Genomic DNA, 26,807 nt, shown 5'->3' on the forward strand with positions numbered 1-26,807 from the left:
ATTCCTAGGCACCAAGACCATTGCCCTGCTCTGGTCGGTAAAGCCAGCCAGGGCCCGTGCCAGCCTCGGGGGCCACTCTGACCCTGCTGACGACAGCAACCTTGACCGTGTGGCCTGCAGAAAACGTGAGCACCAGGACGTGGTCACAGGACGCTGACTACTCGCTTCCCGCTCCTGTATCTGACAACACACACCCGCGGGGCAGCGGACACCAGGCCCGCTCCGGTGGCGGGGGGCAGAGAGCCCGTGCACGCGTGTGACTGGTCCTTCAGTCGGCGTGCAGGGGGCTCCGGGGTGACTGATGGCTGTCCTGGGCAGTGGCCATGCTTCCCACAAGGAGTATTCCTGAGAGGTCCCTCTGCAGATGGGAGGGCTGGCCTGGTCCTCAGACCCAGATGACCTCCCCCTGTGGACGGGCCTGTCCCCGTCACGTCTCAGGCTCTAGAAACATCCCACAGGAGGCAGACAGGGATGCTGCAAGAGGCCCTGCCTGGCAGCCAGGCCCCTGGGGAACGAGTGTGACCGTCACCCCGTGGCCGCCCAGGGCTCTGAGACCACCCGCTGGCTCTGAGGGGTCGGAGGGGGCGTGGATGCTGGAAAAAGCAGGAAAGGACACACAGAACGTGAAGCGCCGAAAGCCTCTGCCACCCTTCCAAAGCGGGACAGACCACGGACAAAACATGACCCAGAAGCTCCGGCAAGCCCTGGGCGCTAGGTGCAACCCAGGACAGAGAGGGCGTTTCCTTAAGGCCTAAAGAAGAGTGTCCTGGTGACAAAATCATCCGTTCACAAAATGTTCATAAAAACAGAGGGAAACTGCTTCATAGCATAGCTCTGTGGTGACTTTACCAGGTGTGGGGGAGGCGCTGGTGAGACTCGGGGGGCGGTGGGGGGTGGGGGGGTGTCCCCGGGGCGCCTAGCCGAGCAGCGGGCAGCCGCAGGCCCACGCTGCGCCCAGTATGCAGAGCATGTCCACGTCGAGGTCCCTGCAGGTCTTCGGTCTGGAGGGGCGGGGACGGGTGGAAGCCGTTGTCTACCTGGGCGGGAAGCTGTGGCTTCTTCATCTGCCGGAGGGGGAGGCTCCCCACCTTCCGCCCCTTGCCATCTTTTCACAAATGAAGTTGGAAGCCAAAGCGTTACAAGTAAATCTCTTTAAAGGGAACCATTATACAGTAGAGAGGATACGTGCAGTGGGCCTGGGTCCTGGCACCGGAGCGCAGTCGCAGGGCGGTCACTCGACGCTGCGAGAGCCGGGCGTCCTCTGGCTCTATGTCCCGTTCTTCAGCTCCCACTCCTGCCAAGCGAGGGGAGAGGGGGCATGTACAGGTCCACAGGGCACGCCTGGGGCCGGGGCAGGCCAGGCCACCTCCCGCATGCGCCGGTGCCCAGACGGGGAGGATGCGGCAGCCCAGAGCTGGAGGTCGGGGCCCGTCAGCCCTTCTCACACCAGGAAACCCTGTGACTGGCGACCTGCCACTCCCCGGCTTTTGCGGGCACACCCTCTCACACTCAGAGCAGCCCTCTTCGGGAGTCGGGCATTACCCTAGGAACACTGCCTGGGATGATGGTTCTCGATGAGAACCCAGGATGAGTTAGAGGAGTCCCAGAAAGAAAGGCCACGGTGGGAGCAGAGATGTGTGATGCACTCACAGGTGGATGGACGCTCCCAGCACCCGGGCCGGGCCACCACCCCTTTCCTCCAGCCACGGCTCCCCAGTCACTATGCTTGGGAGTCCCGGGAAAACCCCGCTCAACCCCACTCCGTCAGGGAGGCCCTGGGCTGGTCTGAGTGGCCAGCTGTGCGTCTGCTGCAGCCAAAACCACACAGTTCACATTTATCGTGAGGGGGACGCGCAGAGCACACGCCCTGCACAGTGAGGGCAGGCCCGCGAGACGTAGCCTTCCAGAGCCTGCAGCTACAGAACTGTAATACACTTGTTTCTTTGACGGTAAAGAAAAAAAGGGAATATTCTTATCGTATTTCCCTTCTGCAAATAATTAGGGGGACTTTGTGGGACAGCTCAATTCTAAATATCTCTCAGGCAAAACATCAGATCAGATCAGATCAGTTGCTCAGTCGTGTCCGACTCTTTGCGACCCCATGAATCCCAGAACGCCAGGCCTCCCTGTCCAACACCAACTCCCCGAGTTCACTCAGACTCACGTCCATTGAGTCAGTGATGCCATCCAGCCATCTCATCCTCTGTCGTCCCCTTATCCTCCTACCCCCAATCCCTCCCAGCATCAGAGTCTTTTCCAATGAGTCAACTCTTCGCATGAGGTGGCCAAAGTATTGGAGTTTCAGCTTTAGCATCATTCCTTCCAAAGAAATCCCAGGGCTGATCTCCTTCAGAATGGACTGGTTGGATCTCCTTGCAGTCCAAGGGACTCTCAAGAGTCTTCTCCAACACCACAGTTCAAAAGCGTCAATTCTTCGACGCTCAGCCTTCTTCACAGTCCAACTCTCACATCCATACATGAGCACAGGAAAAACCATAGCCTTGACTAGACGGACCTTTGTTGGCAAAGTAATGTCTCTGCTTTTGAATATGCTATCTAGGTTGGTCATAATTTTCCTTCCAAGGAGTAAGCGTCTTTTAATTTCATGGTTGCAGTCACCGTCTGCAGTGATTTTGGAGCCCAGAAAAATAAAGTCTGACGCTGTTTCCACTGTTTCCTCATCTCAAAACATATTCCTCTGCAAACTAAGAATACTTAACGGATGCTAAGGAAAGATGGAAGGCAGGAGGAGAAGGGAACGACAGAGGAGGAGATGGCTGGATGGCATCACCGACTCGATGGACGTGAGTTTGAGTGAACTCCGGGAGTTGGCGATGGACAGGGAGGCCTGGTGCTGCAATTCATGGGGTCACAGAGTTGGACACGACTGAGCGACTGAACTGAACTGAAGCAAAGTAACCAATGGCACACAATCGTTCTTTTCCCCAAATTTACCAACACACACAGGCTCGGTCAAACCCGTGTGCTATGAAGGCAGACAGTGCAGATGCTGTTTATAACCGCCACCGTCACGGACCCGCCCGTGAACGCAGCAGCGAGCGGCCAGTGCTCAACACTCCGGCTCTTATCAAACGCCAGATCCACTTTCCAGAAAACAGTATCTCCCAGCCGATCTGCCCTGGGCTCCAAAACCGCCAGAGAACAGAGGTGACGGCAGCCCGGAGAGGGTCCCAGGGAGAGAGGGGAGGGGGCGGCCTCCACGTTCGTCGGGGCAGATGAAGCCCGTCCGGATGAAGCAGGGCGACTAGGGAGAGAGGGGAGGCGCCGGCCTCCACGTTCGTCGGGGCACATGAAACCCATCCGGATGAAGCAGGGCGACTGGACTACAGCACATACTGCCAGCTACACCACCCAGGACTGTGCACTTTGATAATCTACAGCTTTTTGTTGTTGCTTAATTTTCTGAGATTTTAAGTTTGGCATCAAAACTTTTCAGTGGGCAGTGCCAGAGAACAGCTGAAAGGCACAACAGGATGGCCCCTCGGGCAGAGGTTTATGGGGTGAGGGTGGGGAGGTTGGAGGATGGTTGGAGAAGAGCACGCCTTGACTTTCTTTTTTGTTTTAAGGATCCCATTGGTCACCTGGCCAATCTCTGCTTCATCAAAGAAGACACAAGTCAGAAGAAGCCAGGAGGCAGAACCAGAGCTGCAGGCTTTCCTGACAACAGATGGCACAGGCCTAGAGACCAGGTCTTGGCCGTTCCTGACTCTGAAAGGACGGCTTCCTGAAGGAGGGTCTGACTTTAGAAAAGAACTGGGAAGATACTCGTGGAACAGTATCTAATATACAGAAGCTGTAGAACCAGATCAGGAGGCCACGCTTAGCTCCTCAGCCCCCCACCATCCCCAACAAACTCAGCGCTGAAGTGCCCCCACCCCTCCTGCCTGCATCGGCGCTGGGGTCGCCGCCCCCCCCCAGGATACCTGCTCCCCTTCAGCACTGCCGCTCCCCCAGCGGGCAGGGTGGGTGCTCACCTTGGCCTTCCGCAGCACGTGGCCCCGGCAGGGCGAGTTGCCGGGGGCCGGCCGGCTCTTCTTCAGGACGGCTGCACTGTTCACGGGCAGCGGGCCCTCTGCGTCGCTGGTCTCACAGCTGGACATGGGCGAGTTCTCCAGAGTCCGATGCCTGAAAACCGGAGACTGTTAACAGAAAGAGGAGGCACTGGGTAAGGTGCGGGTTCCAGGTCCGCAGTATTTTCCACGAGGGAAATGTTTGATGAAGAAAACAGGCTTGGGAAATAGGCAAAAATGACAAGCGAAGAACTGATGCTCTTGTGTGGTGGTGCTGGAGAGGACTCTGGAGAGCCTCTTGGGATCGCAAGGAGCTCAGTGCAGTCAATCCTAAAGGAAACCAACCCTGGACATGTGCTGGAAGGACTGATGCTGAAGCCACGGGGTGCCACAGTCCAATCCGGAGGATGCCTGACCGCTTACAGCACGGTCTCCACAGGTCAGAGCAAGTCCTGAGATGGAGCGGAGCGAACCTGCGGTTGCCCAGTCCCCAGTGAGATCGCAAGCTGCTCCTGTAATTTGCTGTCCTTCCCCAAACGAGGTCTCGAAGACTGACCGCCCTGTGCTCGCTGCGTAACGTGTGATGTAGAACACTGGTTAGATCGCACAGAACGTCGTTTTAGGAGGACAGTGCTTCAGTGACCATTCCCAGGGGTCGCTGAGAAACCCCCCTAGGGGCTGCAGCCAGCTTTCCCCACGTTTTCCTTCACTTGGAAATGCCTTCAAAGGCCACTCTGGCTGAGGGGTGGGGTGGGGAGGAGGGAGCCGCTCTGTCCACCCCCCAGGAAGCCGAGCTGGGCTCTGAGGGGGCAGCCCGTGCCCTCCCCCAGGACAGGTGTGCCTCATGGCAAGCCGCTGTTCCCAGGCTGTGGTCGGGGTGGGGACAAGGCAGAGAGCCGCACGCAGGCAGATGGCAGCTCTGGGGTCCCAGGAGGGGCCCTCCAGATAGACGAGCAGACCTGAGGTAGGGCACAGGGAAGGAGAGCTGACAAGAGGGGGCTGAGTGGGAGACCCTCGAGAGGAAGGGAGAAGCCCAGAACGTGGGGTCACCCCAGAAACCGAGAGCAGCGATTGGCACCCAGAGACACGACATCAGACAGAAAAAACCTGACCAACCCAATATTGTACTCAGATTTTGCCAAAGGGAAGAAAACAACTTGGGGTTTCCACCACCTTTAAAAAAGTTCAGTGAGACAGAGAAGAAAAAATTCAGGGTCCGTGACCTTGAAATATGGCCAAGGAATGCGTTTCGGGTGGGCACGTGAGCTGTGTCTTGGCGAGGCTGATGCTGGGGGACAGGGATGAGTTGCGACCTGGGAGAGCATGCCTGGCCCCTCTCCTGGGGAGCAGGTGGACTGTACCTGTGGGCTGGATGTCCCTGAGCGGGGCTCGATGGCCAGCCCCAGGGTGATGCCACCAGCCAGGGCCTTCTTGAGGCTCTCCTTGACCTCCGTCAGCTCCAGCTCCAGGTTGACGCGCTCCGTCTCCTTCTGCTTACACTCCTCCTCCAGCTTCTTCAGCTTCTCTTCCAGGACCACCTGGGTCTTCCTGCCTGGAATCCCAGAGGAACACTACTGCTCCAGCTGAAGGCAAATACTTCCAAGCATCCGAGGACGGATGTTCGGGGACCCTCTGCAAGGCGCTCGGTCCAACCCTGGGGTTCTTGCTCCCCACCCAACTAGAGTCTTTCCCACCAAACTCCAATCCAGCAGTTCCTGAAAGGAACAGGGTCCCTTCCCAAATGCCCCCTTCATGCAGCTGGGAGAATATGGACTGGGAAGTAGAAGACCTTGATGCTCACAAACGGCAGGAATTTGGGGCCTGGACCTCAACACCCTCATTTTAAACTGAGGAATTTGGACTAGGTGACTCCCAAAGGTGTCACTGACTTGAAACGTCTGAATATTTTTCTGTTCTCATTTTTCTCTACTCGAGTCATCTTAATTTCCCCTGTGCTCAAAATATAATACAGCTCACGTCTCCATGGAATACGGCACATTCACTGTATTTATCTTTTTTGAAATGTGTCATGGTGACACGGGAGGGCAGATAATGTGCCCATTGCACAGATGAGGAACCTGACCCCAAGGATTAACTGACTGATGGGCATGGCCCAAGCCTGGTGCCTGGCAGCACACGAGGGCTCTCTTCTCCCAGGCCCGAAGCTGGTCTAATCTGTCTGCATCTTCACTAACCTGCAAACTGGAAACCCGGAGCGAAGGACTCTCCTCCTGTCCTGCTGACCTGGGGGCTCCTGTTCAGGTCTCTGCCTGAGCCTCTGATCCCTTTCCCTGTCCCAGGGTTGGGGGCGGTGCGTCTCACAGGAGATACCACCTCCTGCCCCTCCTACAGGCTGTTGTCTCAGACCGGCACACACCGGCCTCCCATCCTTTAAGCTCTGAAAGTGCTTTCCTTCTTAAAAAATCACCTAGGCACAAAGTCAGGGACGGTTGGAGATGCCGACTAACTGCTGCACATCCGCCAGCTCCTCCGGCACAGATGCCGATGGAAAGCGGGAGCTTCCCTTCCAAACCACCCTGGTCTCTGCGTCCCTCCTCCTCACCCCCACCCCCGACCCAAGGTCAAAGGATCACAGTTGACAGCGTCATCCTCGCCCCAGGATCAGACTCAGCCCTGAGCGGAGTGGACAGACGTTTTTGCAGGACCCACCCCTGAGCCAGGCACTGCTCGCCCAGCTCCCCCGGGGAGGAGGCCTGACCTACAGGAGGCCTGACGACAGGCCTGACCTAGAGACAGACGGGCTGCAGTCCACACTGGGGTGTCCTCCTCCCCCCCGAACCCCTGGGGTTGCTCCCATCCCCCTGGGCTCTTCCCAGATACCATCCGCAAGTGCGCCACCACCCCGCTCTCGCTGGTCCCTCTGCAGGGAACAGGGGGCTCCTTCCAGCCCCACAGGGGCCTACCACCTGGGCTTCTGTGGACGACGTGTCCTCCCACTGAGACAGCCGTCACAGCCAGGGACCAGAGCTCCGGAGCCCTAGGGCTCATGCCCCCGACAACCCGGCCGTCAGCACCCGAGGCTGGGACAGCTCCCAGCACCCACCCAGGCCCCAGCCAGGGGGCCCCGACCTGCCTGGTCCTTACTCCACACCGTGGCCCCTGCCACGGGCTTCCAGCAAGGCTTTGGAACTGCAAGAAGCACCACGTGGAAGGATGAGAGCCCGGTGAGGAGCAGACCCTGCGCGGAGGCGCTGGCCCCGCAGAAGGGGGCCCTGCGTACCGGTGTTCACTTCGATGGCCGCCCTCAGCCCCTTCCTCTCCTTGCGCAGCTGGGCCAGCCTGTCTCGCAGGCCCTCCCGCCTCCTCAGCAGCTCCTCTTCTTTGGCCTGCAGCCGCTTGGCATCTGCTTCCACCCGGTTCTTGCCATATTTGTACTGGTCGGCATCTTTCAAACAAGAAAGCGTCGGTAGGAAATTAGGTTTAACCAAGCAGATGACGGGCCAATTCATAAAGCCCATTTAGTCCGCCAGCTCCATAAAATAAACTCAAAGCGAGTCATTTTGCTAATCTAACGAGGAAAAAGAACAGGACGGGTTTGAACCAAACAGAAAAGTGACTGGTTCCAATGATCCGATATTCTTTGAAACGAATTTCAAAGATGAAAACAGGATGTTCAGTTCAAAATCGCTCAGTCATGTCCGACTCTTTGCGACACCAGGGACAGTATGAAAAGGCAAAAAAAAAGAAAAGGATATTAGGAAATTTCTTTAACTCCTCCCATCGAGACAGGATGCCACACGTTCTGCCATCTGAGAAGAGGGGTCTATTGGCGCCAGAAATAATCTCCTGGTGCACGCAGGCCTCTCACCGTCACATCTGACCCTTACAACGGCGCTGTCGACTCTTCTACTGACTCTGACGGCACCTATGCCCCCTCCAGGAGTGGCAGGGCTGGCCCCTGGCGTGGACAGAGATCACAGCAGGAATCTGCTGGCACGCGCACACGTGAGAGAGCGCAGGGGCGTGCAGAGATCACAGTAGGAATCTGCTGGCACGCGCGCACGTGAGAGAGCACAGGGGCGTGCAGAGATCACAACAGGAATCTGCTGGCACGTGCGCACGTGAGAGAGCGCAGGGGCGTGCAGAGATCACAACAGGAATCTGCTGGCACACGCACACGTGAGAGAGCACAGGGGCGTGCAGAGATCACAGTAGGAATCTGCTGGCACGCACGCACGTGAGAGAGCACAGGGGCGTGCAGAGATCACAACAGGAATCTGCTGGCACGTGCGCACGTGAGAGAGCGCAGGGGCGTGCAGAGCCGCATCTGGAGCCCGACGGCCTGGGAGGGGCCCAGCCTGCTGCCCGCGCTGTGTGGCCTCCACAAGGCACTGCCTCGCTCTGGGCCCCTTTCCTCGCCTGTGCGACGGGGGAGCAGGAGCGGGCAGTTCACAGGGTGGTGGTTGTTGTTTGTAGTCGTTCAGTCGCGTCTGACTCTGCGACCCCGTGGCCTATAGCCCACCAGGCTCCTTGCATCCATGGGAAACTCCAGGCAAGAATACTGGAGTGGGGTGCCATTTCCTCCTCCCGGGATCTTCCCGACCCAGGGCTGGAATCTGAGTGTCCAGTAAGGTGGATTCTTCACTGCTGAGCCACCAGGACGCCCTCACTGGGTTGCTTTGAGGGTAAATTAGCACTCATCAGAACTCTGAGCAAGCACAGAATGAGCACTAGGTAAATAAATGCTCACTGAACACAGAGCAGAAAACTGAGCAGAGAGGAAACTAGCCTTAAGGACAGTTGAGAGGCTTGGCCAACATCACACCACTAGCTGGCATCGTGTTAAACCCTGAGCCTGTGCTCGTCTCCTCTAATTATGCTACCCTACCAGAATAGTCAGGGCCACAGTTCTGTGGGAAGACTCTGGAGAGTCCCTTGAGAGCAAGGAAATCAAACCAGTCCATCCTAAAGGAGATCAGTCCTGAATATTCATTGCAAGGACTGATGTTGAAGCTGAAACTCCAATACTTTGGCCACCTGATGCGAAGAGCTGACTCACTGGAAAAGACCCTGATGCTGGGAGGGATTGAAGGCGGGAGGAGAGGGGACGACAGAGGATGAGATGGTTGGATTCCATCACTGACTCGAAGGACATGAGTTTGAGCAGGCCCCGGGAGACAGTGAAGGACAGGAAAGCCTGGCGTGCTGCAGTCCATGGGGTCGCAGAGTGGAACATGACTGAGCGATGAAACAATTCTGTAGCTCCCAGGGTCTCCCGATGCCCCTGAAGCTAACCGCTCACACCTGATGACTCAGGCCTCCTGCACCCCTGCCCTTGGCAGTTCACATCCCATGAGATACCACAGTGGTTTATTTGCAGGTCTGACACTGTTACTAAACTGGAAATGACTTCTGGGGAGAAGCCGTGGGGGAGGCAAGGGGTGTCATGGTCAGTGATGAAGGCAGTGCACCAGGGAAGAGGTGATGACTGCGGGCCAGCAGTTAATCTCCCGGAGCCTCAGCTTCACCCCCCATAGAGCAGAAGTGCTAAAGCCTACCTTGTGCGTCAAAAAAAAAACCAACACAGTTGATGCCTATTAAACTCCTCCCTCTGACAGGACCACGTGACGCCCGGGGAGTGGTGGACGCTCCCCAGCAGCTCTCATCCCAGTCAGCGATAACGGAGCCCCCAGAGCCCTGTCCACCCTCCCAGGCAACGGTGAGCCCTTTCCAGCCACTTCTAGCTCCGCTCCTAAACCCAGCATTCACCAGCTCTTGCAAGGCAAACCATGGTGTCTGCACAAAACTGCATTACGGAAGCAGGTACACAGCCATCAATCTTGGCTCAATCTTCCCCTCACTAAAAACCCAGCAACGCCCCCCCTCCCGCCCCCCGCCCAAAGAATGGTAGTAAAAGGATCACAGCGCGAGAATGACCAAGCCAACAACCCGAAACGGAAGGGAATCCCCGGTGGTCCAGGGCTTAAGGCTTCGCCTTCCAATGTAGGGGTGGCCCTTCAATCCCTGTTTGGGGAGCAAAGATCCCACTCGTCTCAGGATCAGAAAACCGCAACATAAAACAGAAGCAATATTGTAAGACACTCAATATAGACTTTTTAAATGGCCCACATCAAAAAGAAAAATCTTAAAAAGGCTTGAAAGAAAAGCACTGCTCTCGGGGGCGTGGATACCGCATATTCTACAAATAGAGCGCAGTCCAAACTCGGCCGGCTCGTTTTCGATCTAAGCTGCTTCCTGACAAAGCTGTGTACAGTCACCTACCGCCTCCCGCATCATTTGGGCCCCGTGAAATAAATGCCACCCGGGATGCAATGCAACAGGCTGACGTGGCAAAACCAGACTGCGATTTCTCCTTTTTCATCACTGGGTGTCACCAAAGGCAGCAAGGACTCCCTGCCGAAGACCTCGTGAGATACGGAGAGCGACTGGGAAACAGAACGGGAGCGAGTGCTGAGAGACGGAGGAGGTGGATTTCCTGAGCCCAGGCCCTGCAGCACGAGGCACTGCAGACACGCTGCTCTGTCCCCCACCTGCTCCCCCAGGTGGGCCTAAGAGACTGTAGGGACACCTGACTGCGTGAGGGAAATAAGATCTGCCCGGAAAGCGAGGTCAGAAAGGGCACTTTAAACAAGTGAGGACGAGGAGGCCCAGTGGGGGAGTGAGACCACGTCTGAGGAGAAAGGCAGAGCTGGGGAGCTGACGTGCGGGAGGCCCGAACTTCCCCAGGGCAGGCGCCGCGAGCCCCCCACAACGACAGTGGGCCCGTGCACACCCGAGGCCAAGCACGAAGCCCCATCTCACCTGCCGAGTGCTGAGTCTGAAATCAAGCCCCCGGCACTCAGCGTGGTCGGCAGCCAGGTGCCGAGTCACGTGGTGTTGGGGCTACTAGCTGCGGGGAGCTGTGCTGAGCCCAGCTCAGAATGTGTCAGCCCGGCTTCCCAGGTGGTCCTGTCAGACTGAGCTCTTAACTCCCACGTTCCTCCCGGGGAAACTTCCGCGACAGGCCCACACTCAGCGAGGCGCTCCAGGGCCCGCTGAGAGCCCGTGCTGAGGCCTGTCTGGAGCAGCGTCTGCCTGTGGGACCCTCGGGGACAGAGCCCCGGGCACCCACTGCCTGGTCTTCTGTCCGCAGCCCCTGCTCGACTGGCTGGATGAAGAGCGATCCAACACAGCCAGGGCTGAAGCAAATACGAACGCGTACGCCGACCGAGCTCCCGGAGGCATGCGTCTGTGGGTCACGAAGGGTGCTGGGCGCAGGCGGGCGCCTCTGCTCAGTCCAGCCCCTGCCGGATCTGCAGCCTGGAAACCCGGTCCGTGCACGGGTTCAGGGAGACCTTGGGGAGCCTCATCAACTCCCTGAACCTGCGTCTACACTCGAACAGTGGGGTGGACGATGCCACCGCCCCGATCTGGGGTGGGGCCAAGGGGACGACATGGCAAGGAGAGAGAGCACAGCGGGGTGGGGGGAGCAGGACGGCTTACAGACCCTGAACGGCTCCTGCGGTCTGAGGGACACGCGCTAGCCTCTGATTTCAGCCCGAGGCCCCGGCTGACCGTTTCTATGCCTCCCACACACAGAGACTGAGCTCAGACAGCTTATGAGACTCAACCCAAGTGGCTCACCCAGTAGACTGGGGACACAGACGGAGGAGTCTGACCCACTGACCAGGACCCCTCACAGCAGCCCCGCCTCCCGAACCCATAATTACCTCAGGAGCAGGTCTACAGCTGAACCAGCTCTGTCTGCTTGCGTATGCAGCAACCTAAGAGCCAGGTTAAAAGTCACGGCCATTCCGCAACCCAGCAGACAAGGAAGGATCCGGGTGTGAACGGATCTCTCTCTCCAATTGCCCACCCCGCCCCCCGCAAGACCTGGCACTCTCCACCTCCCCAGGTGGGAAGGGAGATAGCCACGCAGCCCCAGCTCTGCACGCTGCACCCAAAGCCAGAACATGGGAGATAGAAGGGTCGACTTACTCGAAGGCGTCCGCTTCACGCCAGCCGCCGAGTCAGCCTTTTTCTGCTGCCCGCTCGGAGCCTTGCCTTTGCCCATAACGCCATTGGAGGCCACAGGGGGCTTCTTACCCTTCGACTGTGGAAATAAACATGTGGGAGAGTGAAAAGCAAGCAAACACCTCTGGGGTTTTTTGTAGTCAACTGTTTCAGTCTCTGACTCTTTCGAATGTAGCACAGACAGAAAAAAAGTGCAGGTGTTTGGTAGACACCGGTCTGGCTTCCCAACATTGGACGGCTGTGAACTTCCTGGAGCGGCTAAGAAGGTTCTAGCACTGAGGTTCGGAGCAAACAGGGAACCCTAGGATGTCCTCAGATGGAGTGCTCCAAGGTTACCCATTTCTACCGGGAGGTGGCATATGCTGATCAAGACATGGGCACAGATTGTGGGTTTCTGAGGGCACTGGGCTGAGGTTACTGACAGTCTGCTTCCAAGAATAAACAGCTTTTACTGTGGAGGAATGGTCTTTGGGGAAGTAGCAGACCATGTGCACTTAAGTCTTCAGCTCCCAGGGCTTTATACTGATATCCTAACTGGATAAATAACTACCGTTTGATTCGCTTATGGGGTCTGAGGAAGGAAGCAGAAGAAGCTAAATACAGGAACAGTATGAACTGCATTTTAACTCACTACAGAATTTTGGAATAATTCAACGTATCCCTACTTTGATGGCTGCAAGCCAACCCGGGCTGCATTCTGCTCAACGGATGTGTGCGCACCTTAGCTGGGCCATGGATCCAGTTAGACGGTCAGGCTGACAGCACACGTCTGCCCAGGCTCCTCCATACGCACATTTCTTACTGCTGGGAGCCTGGGTTTGCGGGGGGCCAGGGCGGGGCTTTGAATTCCCATTCCATCATTTAGGAGGTGTTGAGCACTTCATGAACGCGTTCTGAGCCTGCGTGCTCATTTGAAAACGTAAAGATATGGATGCCACCCACAGGGCTCCTAAAAAGCTTAAACGACACAGCGCCTACACCGAGAGCCCGGACGGCGGGTGTGTGTTAAGGGTAGCGAGCCCACTAAATGCCCAAATGAGGGCACGGAGCCTGAAGGTAAGTGGCTTGCAAACATGCTGCCCCCTTGAAAGTAACATGAACAAAAACGAAACACAAACAACCACATGTCAAGTGATTCCAAACTAATCAGGGGACACTGATACAATAAGATATGCTATTTTGTCCCATCATTTTTACCAAAGTGAACTCCAATACCAATAAAAAGACACATCAATACCTTCACCTAGTAAGTGAAGCATGTGACCTGTGAGACTTTTTACCTAAGTGCTCATAAGTTAAGCGTCAGGGGCTTCCCTGGTGGCTCAGCTGCTAAAGAATCTGCCTGCAATGCGGGAGACCTGGGTTCGATCCCAGGGTTGGGAGGACCCCCTGGAGAAGGGAAAGGCTACCCACTCCAGTCTTCTGGCCTGGAGAATTCCACAGACTGTACAGTCCATGGGGTGGCAAAGAGTCGGACACAGCCGAGTGACTTTCACATCATTTTCACTCATAAAAAAACTTCCTATGTAAGTACTTATGTTTGAAGATGCACTGGACTGGGCCCTCAGACTCACTGAATCAGCATCTCCAGCTATTATTAGAAATAAAACACAAAAACCTTCCTACAGAACTTTGATAAAAAGAGCGGGTTTGGAAGAACCACTATAAACTATCACACTCTGAAATTCTAGGATCTTACTTGGCATTCATCATTTTCTCAAGATTACCCCAAAAACTGGAGGGAAAAGAAAATAATTTAAAATGTGGTCCTGTGCTTTATGTTTGTGGAGTATTCTTCCAGGCACCACTTGGATCTTAGTTTAAATGCATGCAAACACAAAATTAATATTTACACTGAAACGCCACAGTTTGCCACAAGTGTCAGGTGTGGGATGGACAGTCGCTCAATGTCAAGATTTCGGACCATTCCGTGATCATCCAAGAGCCTTATTACCTACTCCATTTTAGGGAGTATACGCCTATACTCGTGATGGGAGCCTACTGTAATCCTGGGATTAATCCTGCTCTAAGGTCTGAAAGCAGTTGCCAGTGGAGCCCACCCTTCCTCAAGTAGGAGCAACGAAAACGCCGGAAAGGAACCCGCAGCTCAGAAATCTGGAAACTCACCGCCCTATCCTCTTTAATACTTTGGCTCTAATCACCGTAACTCACAAAGTTCCCTGGGGAACTCTGAATGGAGAGAGGCGAGGAGCAGGCGAAAGACAACGCAACCAGGGGCTTGCAGTTGCTGCTTAGTCGGTAAGTCGTGCCCGACTCTTTACGACCCCACGGACTGCAGCCCGCCAGGCTCCTCTGTCCGTGGGATTCTCCAGGCAAGAATACTTGGAGTGGGTTGCCATTTCCTTCTCCAAGGGGATCTTCCCGACCCAGGGATTGAAACCAGGTCTCCTGCATTGCAGGCAGATTCTTGACCTCTGAGTCCCCAGGGCAGCCCCCTGAACTAGTCGGGCTGGTACGTAACGTGGTTAAAGCTCTGCGTCTCTTGTAACCCGTCCCTGGGTGGCTGGACGCCGAGTGCATTTGCAGATCATACTCTAGTTGAGGGGAAGACTGCGCTCTACCCCTGATGGGGCTCACTGACGGCGAGCTGGTGGATACCCTGTTGCCGCCAGGCCCTGCAGGAGAAGCGTGACTGAGAGATTCTAGGAGACGGCAGAAGGGGGTGCTGTACCTGTGAGCTGAGCCCGAGAGACGCCCTCCCCACGGAAGAGGTGTTAGTGACAGACGGGGAGGAGGGCAGGCCGGAGGAGGCGGGGTGTTTGTAGTGGTTACAGGACAGCCTGTCAGGAGACGGCCTAGCAGCCTTCCTGTCAGCGGGAGGGTAGCGAGCAAAGATTTTCGGAGACGGCAAGTTATCGTACAGGACGGCGTTATCATAGAGCGCCTCTTCTCCCAGGCCTCGGCTGCGGGGCGCGGGAACGTCGTCGTCGGGGCCCCACTGGAACACACACAGCGCGTGGTTAGTTGGCGCCCCAGCCGCAGGAAGCAGAGCACAAGAGATGTTATTAGCAAGCACCCCGGAACACGCGTGCATGCCCCACGCTGTTGTCAGCAACACACACACACACACACACACGACTAGGTGAACTGATTCAGAAGAGCCTTTCTACCTTTGGGGACTTAAGATATCTTTTTTCCTTAAATTGTTCCCAGGGTTATTGGCTAATGATATTTTTGTTTTGTTTTGTTTGTTAAAGTGGGGTTGGGGGGATAAAAAAACAAAACTGACATGTCTTTAAAGAACCGGGTTTTGGAAGTCCTCCTGATCCAGGAAGCAGGAACAACGTGATTTAAGGAAAAGGATGCTGAACTGGGGTCCATCCGGAGATCAGGGGCTCTGGTTCTCCTGAAAAAATGTGTTAACTTCTTGATCAGAGATGTGTTAATACATCCTTCATCACCCAAGCATTGCTGATGGGAGATGTATCAATAGTCACTTACACAACAGATTACTGGTGACAGGCATTGGTTTCCGAAAAAAAATCCCCTGGTCAATAGTGAGTTTAAGATACCAGCAAGCACTTTATCTTATTTCACAGTAAAACTGATGCACCATGCACAGAATTCTGCCAGGAATCTTACAAAGTAGGGGAGACTAAGGCACGGAGCTCAGGAGGAGCTGTAGGAGGCAGAGCCAGAGCGAAGGGCTGAGTCCGTAACTACACGGCCCTCAGCGTCTGCACCTCAGGCCCCCCCAGGCCAGGACGGGCTGGGCGCAGACCACCCGCGGACCCTCCCAAGCTTGCCATGCGGGCTTTGGGTGTACGCTCTGTGGGTCTCATGACTGCCAGCATCCCCAGCATCCCATACTTGGTTAGGCCTGAAGAAAGCGCAACGGCCAAAATCACAGGCTGTTACAAGAAAGAAATCCAATCACCACAGAAAACAGGATGCTTCAAACTATTAATTGATACAATGGCACTGCTTCAGTGGAGAACCTTTATACAAAGGATTAAAATAGCTACAAGCCACTTCAGAACATGGACATTAAAGTACAAATTAAAACCCAAACTCACAACCACGGCCAGCTTCGTTTAAGTTTTAAAGGTCTTTATAAATTGCTTTGCATTTAAAAAAAAAAAAAAGAGAGAAAATATTAATTCATGTACTATACTTATTTTAGTCTATTTTTATATCCTGGCAGAGTTCCTTTCTGCCAGAATGCAATTACGGCCTTTTGTTATAAAAATAGAAAAGGCTTAAAATTTCACTGTAGGAATGTTTTCGTTCCGCTGCAGTCACTTCAGTGCGTCTATTTTTGTGTGCTGGGGACCCATCTATAATCTAAAAATAACAATAACTACAGATAAACATGGATGTGAGTGTTTCATAATGACAACCTAGCATATATTTGTCCCGGGTTATTAAGATGGTCTAGACGGGACCATCCTCTTCCTAAAATACCAAAGGATTAGGTCACATGGAAAACTTGGAAAACAAGCTCCACCGCACCTGCGGGTTAGAAGTGCGTGAGCGCCTGTCAGAAGCTCCTTTTCGAGATGCACGTTCACCTGGGCCTCGGGGAGACGCGAAGGGAAAGAATCACTGAAATTGAAACGCTGCTAAAACAGCAGGTATCGAGGCTCAAAAATATGAACTTTGTCAAACTGAGGAGCGAGGGCGCCTCCAAAAGAGAGGGCCTGGTCACCGCGCCCAGGAAGGGGCACGACAGTCTAAAGAGAGGCCTGATCTCCAAGGAGCCCTTAGGCAAGGAGTCAGAAGCCTGAACGCTGGACGCTCCATCACTCACTCCACCCGCCCAGCGACGTGCGTGCACAACTGCCTCCTCAGCGCAGAGTCTCGGAGCCGGCAGCTTCTCAGCTCGGGGCCAGCGGGAGCTGTGCTCGTTCCTGGGCTGCCCGAACCTGTGTGGCATTAACTGGAGTGCAGGGACAGGGGGCCCAGGCAGGCGTCTGTGGAGGTCCTGGCTTTCTCTACACCACTCTGCCCACCACGTGCCCTGGGAGAAACCCCTCTGGGGGCAAGGTTCACAAGGGGGCCTTGGGGCAGCGAGACAGAGGCAGGGCTGCATGTTCTCAAAACATCTGGGGCTGAGGCCAAAGGCTCAGAGGAGCAGACTGTCCCATGCGGTTGGTCTACAATGGCGGGGGAGGCTCCCCCAGGCCTAGCAAGCGGACCCCGAGAGCTGGGCTGCCTGGGAAAGGGCCCAGAGCCTGGCCTGGGACCTGCTCCTGTGGGGCCACCACAGGCTTTCCCTGAGCTCCTGGGTCCCGCTCTGCAGGGCGGGCGGCTACGGCCACAGCACGAGCCAGAGCTCCCCCAGTCCTGGAGACCCCAGCTGAAGGTGGAGTGGGGATGGGGGGCAAGGGGGAGAATGGCCGGGCCTGTTTTTGGGCTCTGCAACTGGGACGGGCTCTCGAAGCCTGCCCACACCCTGACGCCCATGACCTAATACAGAGCCCCTTTCATCTCAACCCGCACTTGAACATGGCCTTGCAGGCCAGGCCGGCCGGCCGGCTTATCCTCCACCGATGAGAGTCCCAGCTACTCGGAGGCCAGCTACCCTGAGGACGCAGGAAGGTGTCCAGAGCTGGCGATTTGGTCGTTACCCTGCGGCAATGTCTCCCTTCTGATGGAGATTTCTGACGGTGTTTGGCTAACGGCATTAACTCGAATAACAAACGGCTCCTGGGGCCAATGACCCTCATGTTCACATGTGGATTAAGGCAAACAGGGTGTCAAACACAAGAGAGGTGGAGTGTGGTTTTCATCCTGCCTCTCTCGTTTAGGCCGAAAGGAGGGGAAGTCACAGGGACCCACGGGCGCCCCCCTTCCAGCACAGCTGACCCCCAGCTCTGCCCACCACACTCACCGAACCGCTGATGCAGGGGACGTCATCATAGTGAAGCGCCGTCCCGCTGGGGTGCGCGTAGCCATTGGAGGTGCTCCCCACATAGGGGTTAGTGGACAGAACACGCCGGTTCATAAAGCTGAAAGAGAGGAAGCGGGTTACGACCCTGCGGTGGATGACCGAGCCTCCGGGGGCGCTGACGGGTGCCTGGGCTCTGTCCGTGGCTGCGGGTGGAGAAACATCAGGACCCGGGCAGGACCGGGTGTTCTACAGCCATCAGGGCGGACCCTCACCTGCAGGAGGGGACGTCATCCGTGCCTGGGACTGCAGCACAGACCGGGGACGAGTCTGCCGGGGCCTCGGAAAGCGGCCCTGCACACGCCTGGTGTGCCACAAATAACCCGGCGTTCAGCAGTTTATAGCAGGGGCTCAGCCTGCTTCTGCCCATAAAGCTTGACCGGAACACCTTTATTTACCGGGACCCTTCACTGATAAACTGTCTGTGTCTCCTTTTTTTCCACATGCCTTTTTCATGAGCCTGGTAATTCTGGAAGCAGAGACCATCTGGCCTGCAAAACCGAGGTATCTCCTCTGTGGCTCTTCTCAGGGCATGTTCATGGACCTTGTTCTAGAAGCACCTTAGAGCACCCATCCCACAGCCTTTCTTGAGCTTTGTTCCCTCCTTGAGTGTTTGTTCCCGCTCCTCTGCCCTCCCGCCCGGAACTTCTGGGGGCCTGAGGGCGGCCACCCCCAGCCCTCGGGAGACCCACATGAGAGCTGGTGATCTGTGAGGCTCCAAGCACCAAGCCCACTCCCCGTGCCCCCGCCCCTCCCGCTCTTCACCCCAGGCCCCCAGCGGCTCTCTGCCTGCAGCTCTGAGACCCCTCTTTCCCCAGTCACCCCAGGTAAACAGCGTCCCCTCCCCTCTGCACCTCTCTGCTGTCCCTGCTCCTTCCTACTCACCCCAGGTAAACAGCGTCCCCTCCCCTCTGCACCTCTCTGCTGTCCCTGCTCCTTCCTACTCACCCCAGGTAAACAGCATCCCTCCCCTCTGCACCTCTCTGCTGTCCCTGCTCCTTCCTACCGCTAATCATCCCCCGACACGTGATGCAGGGATGCCCGCCTTCCCCATTGGAACCTCAGCTTCAGGAGGACACACCTCTACCAGCTCTATTCCTCATGTGCCGAGGTGACAGCCAGCAGATAAAAGCTGCTCAACAAATACGAATGAAGGAAGCAGGGAAGGAAGGAACGTGTGAACGGTCTGCTCGTGGTACAAGTGAAAACCCTCAATGTCGAGGGAAGAACTACCCTGTAGATTCTCCAATTTTCCCAACGGGAAAAACTAAGATAGCCTGAAATTTAAAACAAAACAAAAAATCTGTTTTTTCAAATTTTGCTTTTTCTTGGGATCTGACATTCCTATGGTAACTAGAGGAATGTAAAAAACAGGGCAAATGAGCAAACCTGTGGGCAGCAAGTGGGAAGGGGAGACCTGCCTCTCAGACTCTTGCGACAAAGCTGCCCTGGGATTCCTGCCTCCTGAGAGAATGAGACGAAGGGGCTGTACAGGATCCACCCTGGGGTTAAACCTGCATTTCCCACCCACCCGCCTGAGCACGGGCGGCGGCTCGGGTGCAGTGCTGCCCTCTGCTGGGAGAACACAGAACTCACAGCGAGTCCCACCCAGGACACACAGCCGTCTCACAAAGTAACTCTTTTCCTGATACAAAAATGCATATGATTGTTCTGTACTTAAAATACTTTAACATATATTTAGGAAAAGATGCAGGCGACATGGGTTCAAGCCCTGGGTCAGAAAGATCCCCTGGAGAAGGAAATGGCAACCCACCCCAGTATTCTGGAAATTCGTGGACAGAGGAACCTGGAGGGCTACAGTCCATGGTGTTGCAAAAGAGGCGGACGGGACTTAGCGATGAAATAACAACAATGTATAGGAAAAACAGAATACAAGAAACACAGATGGGATTTGCTTTCAGATGCACATTTAACATTTTCTGGTTTAAATACCCCATTAGAGGGTATTTTGGGGTGAAGGGCTGGTGATGAGAGGCAGGCCACACGATGACCACCCCGGCCCCACGGGTTATCTGTGGCCCGATGTGCTCCAATGCCCGTGAGCACTGCAGGGCTGTTCCTTGCTCTGAGACAGACGCCCTGCCCAGGGGCTGTCTCCTGCCTGGTCTGGGCCTCCGAGCTCCAGCCCCTGCATGGTCCCCACTGGGCACAGATGCCAGGAGGGAGCGTGGACCACGAGGGGTGGGGCAGAAGCTCACTCATTAGGAACAGACACCAGCAGGTCACTTCTGATCCACAAGACCTAACGGGAGGTCACAGACACACAGGATGTCCTGTCCCAGCTGGAAGAGACCTCGGCCACCAGCCAGGCTGCCTGTCGTCTCTCAGAGAGGGACCTGGGCCCCCCAGCTAGGTCTCTGGGATCCAAGACCAAACACAAGGTCCCTCGCCTTTTGACCAGACACTCTTCCTGCAATCCACTGTTGGCCACATAGAAACCCAAAATGAGACACGAGGCCACGTGCCACTTGTTAAACCCAAAACGTAAGATACAGAAATACATGTGCATGCTCAGCCGCTTCAGCTGTGTCCAAATCTCTGTGACCCTATGGACTGTAGCCTGCCAGGCTCCTCTGTCCATGGGGATTCTGCAGGCGAGAATCCTGGAGGGGGTTGCCGTGCCCTCCTCCGGGGGATCTTCCTGACCCAGGGATTGAACCCGCGTCTCCTGCATTTGCAGGCCGGTTCTTTGCCACTACGACCCCCGGGAGGTGTGTGTGTGTGTATGTATATATATGTAATATATATATAATGTGTGTGTATATATATATATATGTAAAGTGCACACAACAGAAATGCCGCCAGCTGAAGCACCTTTAAGTGCCCGTTCCGGGGCCCCAGGCACGTGCACCTTGCTGTACGGCCAGCAACACCACCTGTCTCCAGAGCGCATCGTCTTCTCACAATGCCGTAACGCTTTCAAGGTTCACCCGTGTTCTCAGGAGCTGCATTTTGGAATAAGATCTCCCGGGGACTCCGCTGAGAGGGTGGCTTGCGGCGGCGGTCTCCCACTGGTCTGTCTGCCCCCTTCTCTGTATCCACACTGATCCACAGCTTTTAGCATCACCAGTGCTGCCACGGCTCTCTTATGGGCTCCTACCCAGCATGACTTGAAACGAGTTCCAGAAGAAACTTTGAGAGCATCTGCCTGGTATCCTCTATATCGTGTCTTATTTAAAAACAGGCCACGGAAAGGCATGCTTCGACTCTTCATTGTTACTAATACTCTTCAACAGACCACTTCTTCTAGGAGACCTCACACTACTATTCTTTCCTCTACTGCCTCTTCCCAAAATATATCATTGTCCTTTCTCCTTTGGACATAATCAATGCACACAAAATTCCCCTAATGACCTCGAAAAGATTCGCTAACTGGCTGCCAATTACATAATGGCAGAAATTAATCTTAGACTATTTATTACACTGTCAGGCTACCATATTTTATATTTTGAAAACGGTTTCCCTGTTAAATCTCTTCTCTCTTAATTGTTACAGAAGGTTTAACAGAAAACTAATAAATAAAAATAAACTTTATTGCTAAGTGACATTTCCAATAAAGATTTTAATGGGGCGGCAAAGATTCTTGCAGCCATAAACTTGTGCATGTTTTTAATAAATCAATTTTCAAAATTGCAATCTATGTTCCTTTTTCGAAAATGTGACCTTCTCATATTTGGTTCAGATGAATATTCCATTCATCTGGGTCCTAGGGGAAATATTTTTCATCAGGGTTTCTCTTAAATGTTGTTATCAGTTTGCTTATTATTGTTGTAGTTACATGTAGACTTATGAGAGGCTTTTCAAAACTAGTTATGTGCAAACAGTACAGTTAATGACCATGAACTCCTTTCTTTTATGTCACTCTAGATGTGCGGACGGAGAAGGCAATGGGAACCCACTCCAGTGTTCCTGCCTGGAGAATCCCAGGGACGGCAGAGCCCGGTGGGCTGCCGTCTATGGGGTCGCACAGAGTCTGACGCGACTGAAGCGACTCAGCAGCAGCAGCAGCAGATGTGCGGGTTGTGCAAAACTGGACTTAAGGGTATTACGTTTCCTTAGAAACAACTTTAAATGTGCTTTATTTACTATACAATTAGGAGACTCACTGTAATTTACTTACACTTTCCTAATTAGAATCTTATTATGGGAAAAAAAATAACAAGAATGAACAGAGCAGTGAGCGCTTGATCACTGTCACTCTGGTTTTCAAACAACAGAAGTGAGAGAGTATAGGTGGTCTGACTTCAGAAATCCTCTAACGTTCCTGGAGGTTTTCCGGTAAAGTTGTATAGGATTAACTCATTTTGTCAAGGCCGTTGATCTTAGTTGGGTGGAACATGGTGGCTTGATTCCTAACAAGTGCATGCTCAACTGCTCAGTCGTGTCCAATTCTTTGTGACCCCACAGACTGTAGCCCACCAGGCTCCTCTCTCCATGGAATTCTCTAGGCAAGGATATCGGAGTGGGTTGCCATTTCCTTCTACAGAGGATCTCCCCGACCCAGGGACTGAACCCAGGTCTCCTGCACTACAGACAGATTCTTTACCAGGGAGCCACCAGAGAAGCCCGATTCCTAATACAGGCCGACGTTATCTTTACTTTACCGAGCCCCCTAGCCAAGCATTAAGTTAACGTTCATCCCACAACCCCATTCAAGACTGCTCAAGTGCCCCACAAACACCACTTGTGTGGAAAAGTTAGACAGTGGTGTTGATGTTAAACAGACAAATAGTGCAAACAGCTGCGTTTATCTTCTTCGTACTCAAAGGGTTTCAGGGTCTTCGAGGCCCGGGTGGGCTTGCCAACAGTTGTTGGTATATTTATCGTCACTTGCTGATCGTACAACTCCATCACCTGCTCTGTTTCAATCCGCCTCCCTCGAGCCCCAGTCCAGATTCTCCGAGGACGAGAGAGACAGAAGCAGGAATCCAGGGATCTGAGCTACGAGAGCCCCACGTTTCAGATATCACGTTACCTAGACTCTGTGTTCTACAAAAAGAAGCTGGACGCTGACAGGTGAGGACGGACATGTCTCAAACCTTTCCGTTTAGGACCTGGTGCAGCAGGACAGAACCCGGGTCCCTTCCTCCTGGCCCGGTGCTCCTTCCAGCGGAACCTCACAGAGCATCACTTTACACAAAGGACCCAGCAAACCCCTGCTGGGAGCGACCATGTCCACTGGTTCCAGGACCGCCCTGCTGCTTTTGCCCGACCACGGGGAGCTGAGCATGGTGACAAAGTGGGGTGGTCGTGCTGGCGAACACTTTCTGCAAAGCTGAACGTGCCCGCTGACTTGCCCTTCATAGAAAAGGGTGCCCGACCCCTGCTCTGCACAGCACGGAACAGGAACCAGCCGTGTTTTCCTTTCACAGACGTGTTCCGGCAGACGAGCAGTCCTCCTGCATCTTAAATCTCTACACCACGTTCCACCCTACCGAAGACGCTGAAGAGCTTTGGTTTATGTGGGTGTTCACTCCGAGGCTGACGGCACTTGCAACTGAAACTCAGGAATGTGTTCGCCTTTATTCGTTCAAAAATAACAGCAGTAAATCCACTGTATTTCAACATATTTTTATGAATGTTAACGATACCTTTTTAAAATTTTTTTTAATGGGAAAAATGGTACTGTTTGATATGCTTGTAAATCTATTCCATGTCTGGCTCAGTAGAAGACAATGGATTACCAAACTTGTTTCTGCATTCAGTCAGTTGCAATATGTTGTTTTGGTTGAAGTAGGCGAAGAAAATCCAGCCTCCTACAGATATTTAGTTGGAAAAGTGAGGTGTATTTTAACAGTTTTTCCAGAATATCATGGAAGATATTCTTTGATACTACACCAAAACTCAACGAGTGGTAATTTCTTAATGATTCGTTGCCATGTAGAATCTGAAACTGTATCAGTGAACCTGCTGTCCGCTTTGACATGAATACCCATTCATTTCTCTTGCTTGTGGGAGGGACGTTTGACCTGTGCATGACTGACACAGACCTTCCAAATGCACACACTTCATTACACAATATCAAAAATCACACTTAACATCACCACCAATGTTATCACAAAAGTCTGCATACTGGGAAGACGTCGGCTCGGAGTGGAAGACAGAACGCTCCTAGGGTTCTCAATTCTCGGTGAAAGTTCAACTCCATTTCAGGCAACAAACACTGCCAGCCACCTTCCTCGAGATGAGAGGCTCGCTTGGTTCATTTTCGAAAAAGTGTCTGCAAATGCCTACGTCTGAATAACAACAGTTCGCCTGTGAATTGTTCTTTCCGGTAAAAATGGAAAAAAAAGGTGGTGGGCTGGGGAGGAGCTGCTGAGTTCATGACTCTGTCACATAAGAGCGTTTCCTTGGGACAACACTAGAGTTCAGTCAATAAAGCACTTGTGTGTCCTGCCTGCCACGTCTCAAATGTCAAAAAGACGTGGACCCAAGAGCGTTAATAAAAAATATCTACTCTCTGGCCCTTCACAGAAACAGGAACAATTTCAATGCTGGACCATGGACGTCTCAAGTGAACCCACCACCTTCTTTTGCTATAAAGGCGTGGTGGTGACCGTGGTCACAGCACCTTGTTAAGCGACCACTTAAGATAGTACTAAGGTACCTGCCAACTTACCCCTCTGCCCCTGGTTCCTTCTGCATCACTGATGCAAATGCAAAGAAGAATAATTTCTTAGTGTCATTATGGGAACAGTTTTGACCTTTGGGACTGCCTAAAAAGGGTTTTGAATACCCACAGCAGTCTGTGGACCATACTTTGATAACTGCTGCATTAATTATCCTGGCCATGATTATGTGAAAGAAATACTCATTGTTTAAATGTTTTTATACAGTAACAGCCCTTAAAAAAAATCACACTGAAGTTTTAAAAGTATATGATTGACAGCTTTGAAAATGCAGTCTTCACTTATACAATAAGGAGAATTATTTCTGCTTTATAGAATTGTTTCCCTAATACAGGGGTCAGCAGACTACAGTCGATGGGTCAGATATGGCCCACTGCCTGTGTGTGCAAATCAAGTTTTATTGGCACACAGCCATGTCCATTCATTTATGTCTGTGACCGCAGTGGCAGAGCTAAGCAGTTTTAACATTTGGTCTGCAAAGCCAAAAATATTACTGTCATGCCTTTTGCACAAAAAGCTTGCCAAACCCTGTTCTAATAGAAAACACAGATGGTTGAAATGACAAATATTTCACCAAAATCTGCATTGATACAGAAAAGGAGAGTTTTCCGTTGTTTTCTTTTTCCCCCTTTAAAGATACACACTTACAGAAAAGGGGAAAACTAGGGCAAGAATGAAGGCGCTTCGCGTCAGCGCTGTCTGCCCGGCGGAGGACCTACCAGAAGGTCTGCGTGGCCGTCTGAGCGACGCTCGCGGACGCCTCCACGTCTATGTAGTCGTAGTGTAGGGCCCCGGGGTCCGTCGAGGACCCCGTCTCAGCCAGCAGAATCCCGATCCATCTGCCCATGTCTTCAGAAGAGGAGGCCTGGGGAGGCGAAGAGGCGGAAAGAGCATTTTATGTAACAGTGCGGTTTTCACACTTTCGTGAAAGTGTCAGTAAAGCGACAACACGACAGGAAAGGCGCTTAACACGGGGAGCGTGCCGATGCGGACGACGACGAGGATGCAGCCACTGCCCGCGTCACGGGATCAACCCCGCCTTCACGCTAGGCCTTAATGCAGAAGCTGCACCATGATCATGCCCCGGGAAACAAAAACCAGAGGGACTAAATGCCTCCCAATTATTTTGGGGAAAGGCACTAGGGTTTAAGACGTAGAAGCTAATGGGATTATTTAAATCTCAGCCACAGGAAGCTGTTTAGAAAGCCTCCTTAGTTTGGCAATAAAATCCGGGCACCAGGAAGAGCCTCTCCAGCCACAGGCGCCTAACCTGGACAGCGTGTCAGGCCTGGGCCAGTGGGCATCCACTTTGCTGACCAGGAGCCTCTGCTGTGGTCTCTGGCGTGGGCCTGCAGTACCAATTCTATCCCCCTGACTAGACGGCACAGTAAATCACCCCACCTCCGTTTTCACAGTAGCTGTGTGGATACAGGTGTAGTTGTATTGACGAGCACTGGGCTGCTTTGTGCATGCTATTTTTTTTTTTTTTTAGGATATTTCAAATGCTCCCCAAATGTCATCTGCCTGATTTACAAGTCTGAAATAGATCTTTAAGATTCAGTGCATTAAAATTCTAAGCCGCCCTGTTATGTGATTTAGAAGGTCAATTACGTTACGTTCATACTAGCATTTCAAATGTCTAAATACTTTCGTTAATCAAATATGTGAGCAATGTTTAAAGTTTATGGGAAACAGAGTTATGAGGTACCTGAATGTGAAAGAAAAATAATTTTTTTAAGTTTTTGTAAAACTTACAAAATTTTTATATAAAGAAAGATGTGTGAGTCGAGCCTAAACGCTTAAAGAAAAGTGGGTTTTCAACACCGTAACCTGGACGAGTTGAACATGGATCAGAGTACAAGTAAGCACATACACCCCACGGTGGGCACAAAACCTCTCGGGGGAGGAGCGGTTGAGGAGGGACTGTGTGCTGATAGAGTTGGTCAGCGATGCTGTACAAGTGACAGACCTTGCCTGGCCGGTGTCGTATGCGGCCACTGGACAGAGTGAAGGGTCCCAACTGTGTGCCTCACAGAGAGCAGGATGCAACCAACGTCTGCTAAGCTGCAACGAACACCTGGATACTAGAAAGAATCACAAATAGGTTCTCTTCACTGGTCTTCTGCCCTTGCCCTTCTATGTCAAGAATGAATCTGCGACTGATCCTGTAGCCGTGCATCCATAACTATTTCAACGAAGCATTTTTAAAAGCATTTTAAC

The 26,807-nt window shown here is 53.3% G+C and overlaps 1 protein-coding gene across 4 annotated transcripts in view; it reads right to left on the reverse strand.

Annotated features, from left to right (window-relative positions):
* Positions 1–902: 902 nt before the first annotated feature.
* The window catches only part of AFAP1 (actin filament associated protein 1), a 144,901-nt gene continuing 118,996 nt past the window's right edge, over positions 903–26,807 (reverse strand). For all 4 annotated transcript variants that reach the window (XM_070372760.1, XM_070372761.1, XM_070372763.1 and 1 more), the window contains 7 exons: positions 25,307–25,452; positions 17,881–17,998; positions 11,991–12,105; positions 7,273–7,437; positions 5,393–5,583; positions 3,996–4,160; positions 903–1,294 (listed from right to left, as the gene is read on the reverse strand). In XM_070372760.1, the coding sequence (XP_070228861.1) occupies positions 1,268–1,294; positions 3,996–4,160; positions 5,393–5,583; positions 7,273–7,437; positions 11,991–12,105; positions 17,881–17,998; positions 25,307–25,452 (927 nt within the window). In that variant the 3' untranslated portion in view covers positions 903–1,267. The remainder of the gene's footprint in view (positions 1,295–3,995; positions 4,161–5,392; positions 5,584–7,272; positions 7,438–11,990; positions 12,106–17,880; positions 17,999–25,306; positions 25,453–26,807) is intronic.

This window comes from Bos mutus, chromosome 6, assembly GCF_027580195.1.
Source record: "Bos mutus isolate GX-2022 chromosome 6, NWIPB_WYAK_1.1, whole genome shotgun sequence".
Lineage (NCBI taxonomy): Eukaryota > Metazoa > Chordata > Mammalia > Artiodactyla > Bovidae > Bos > Bos mutus.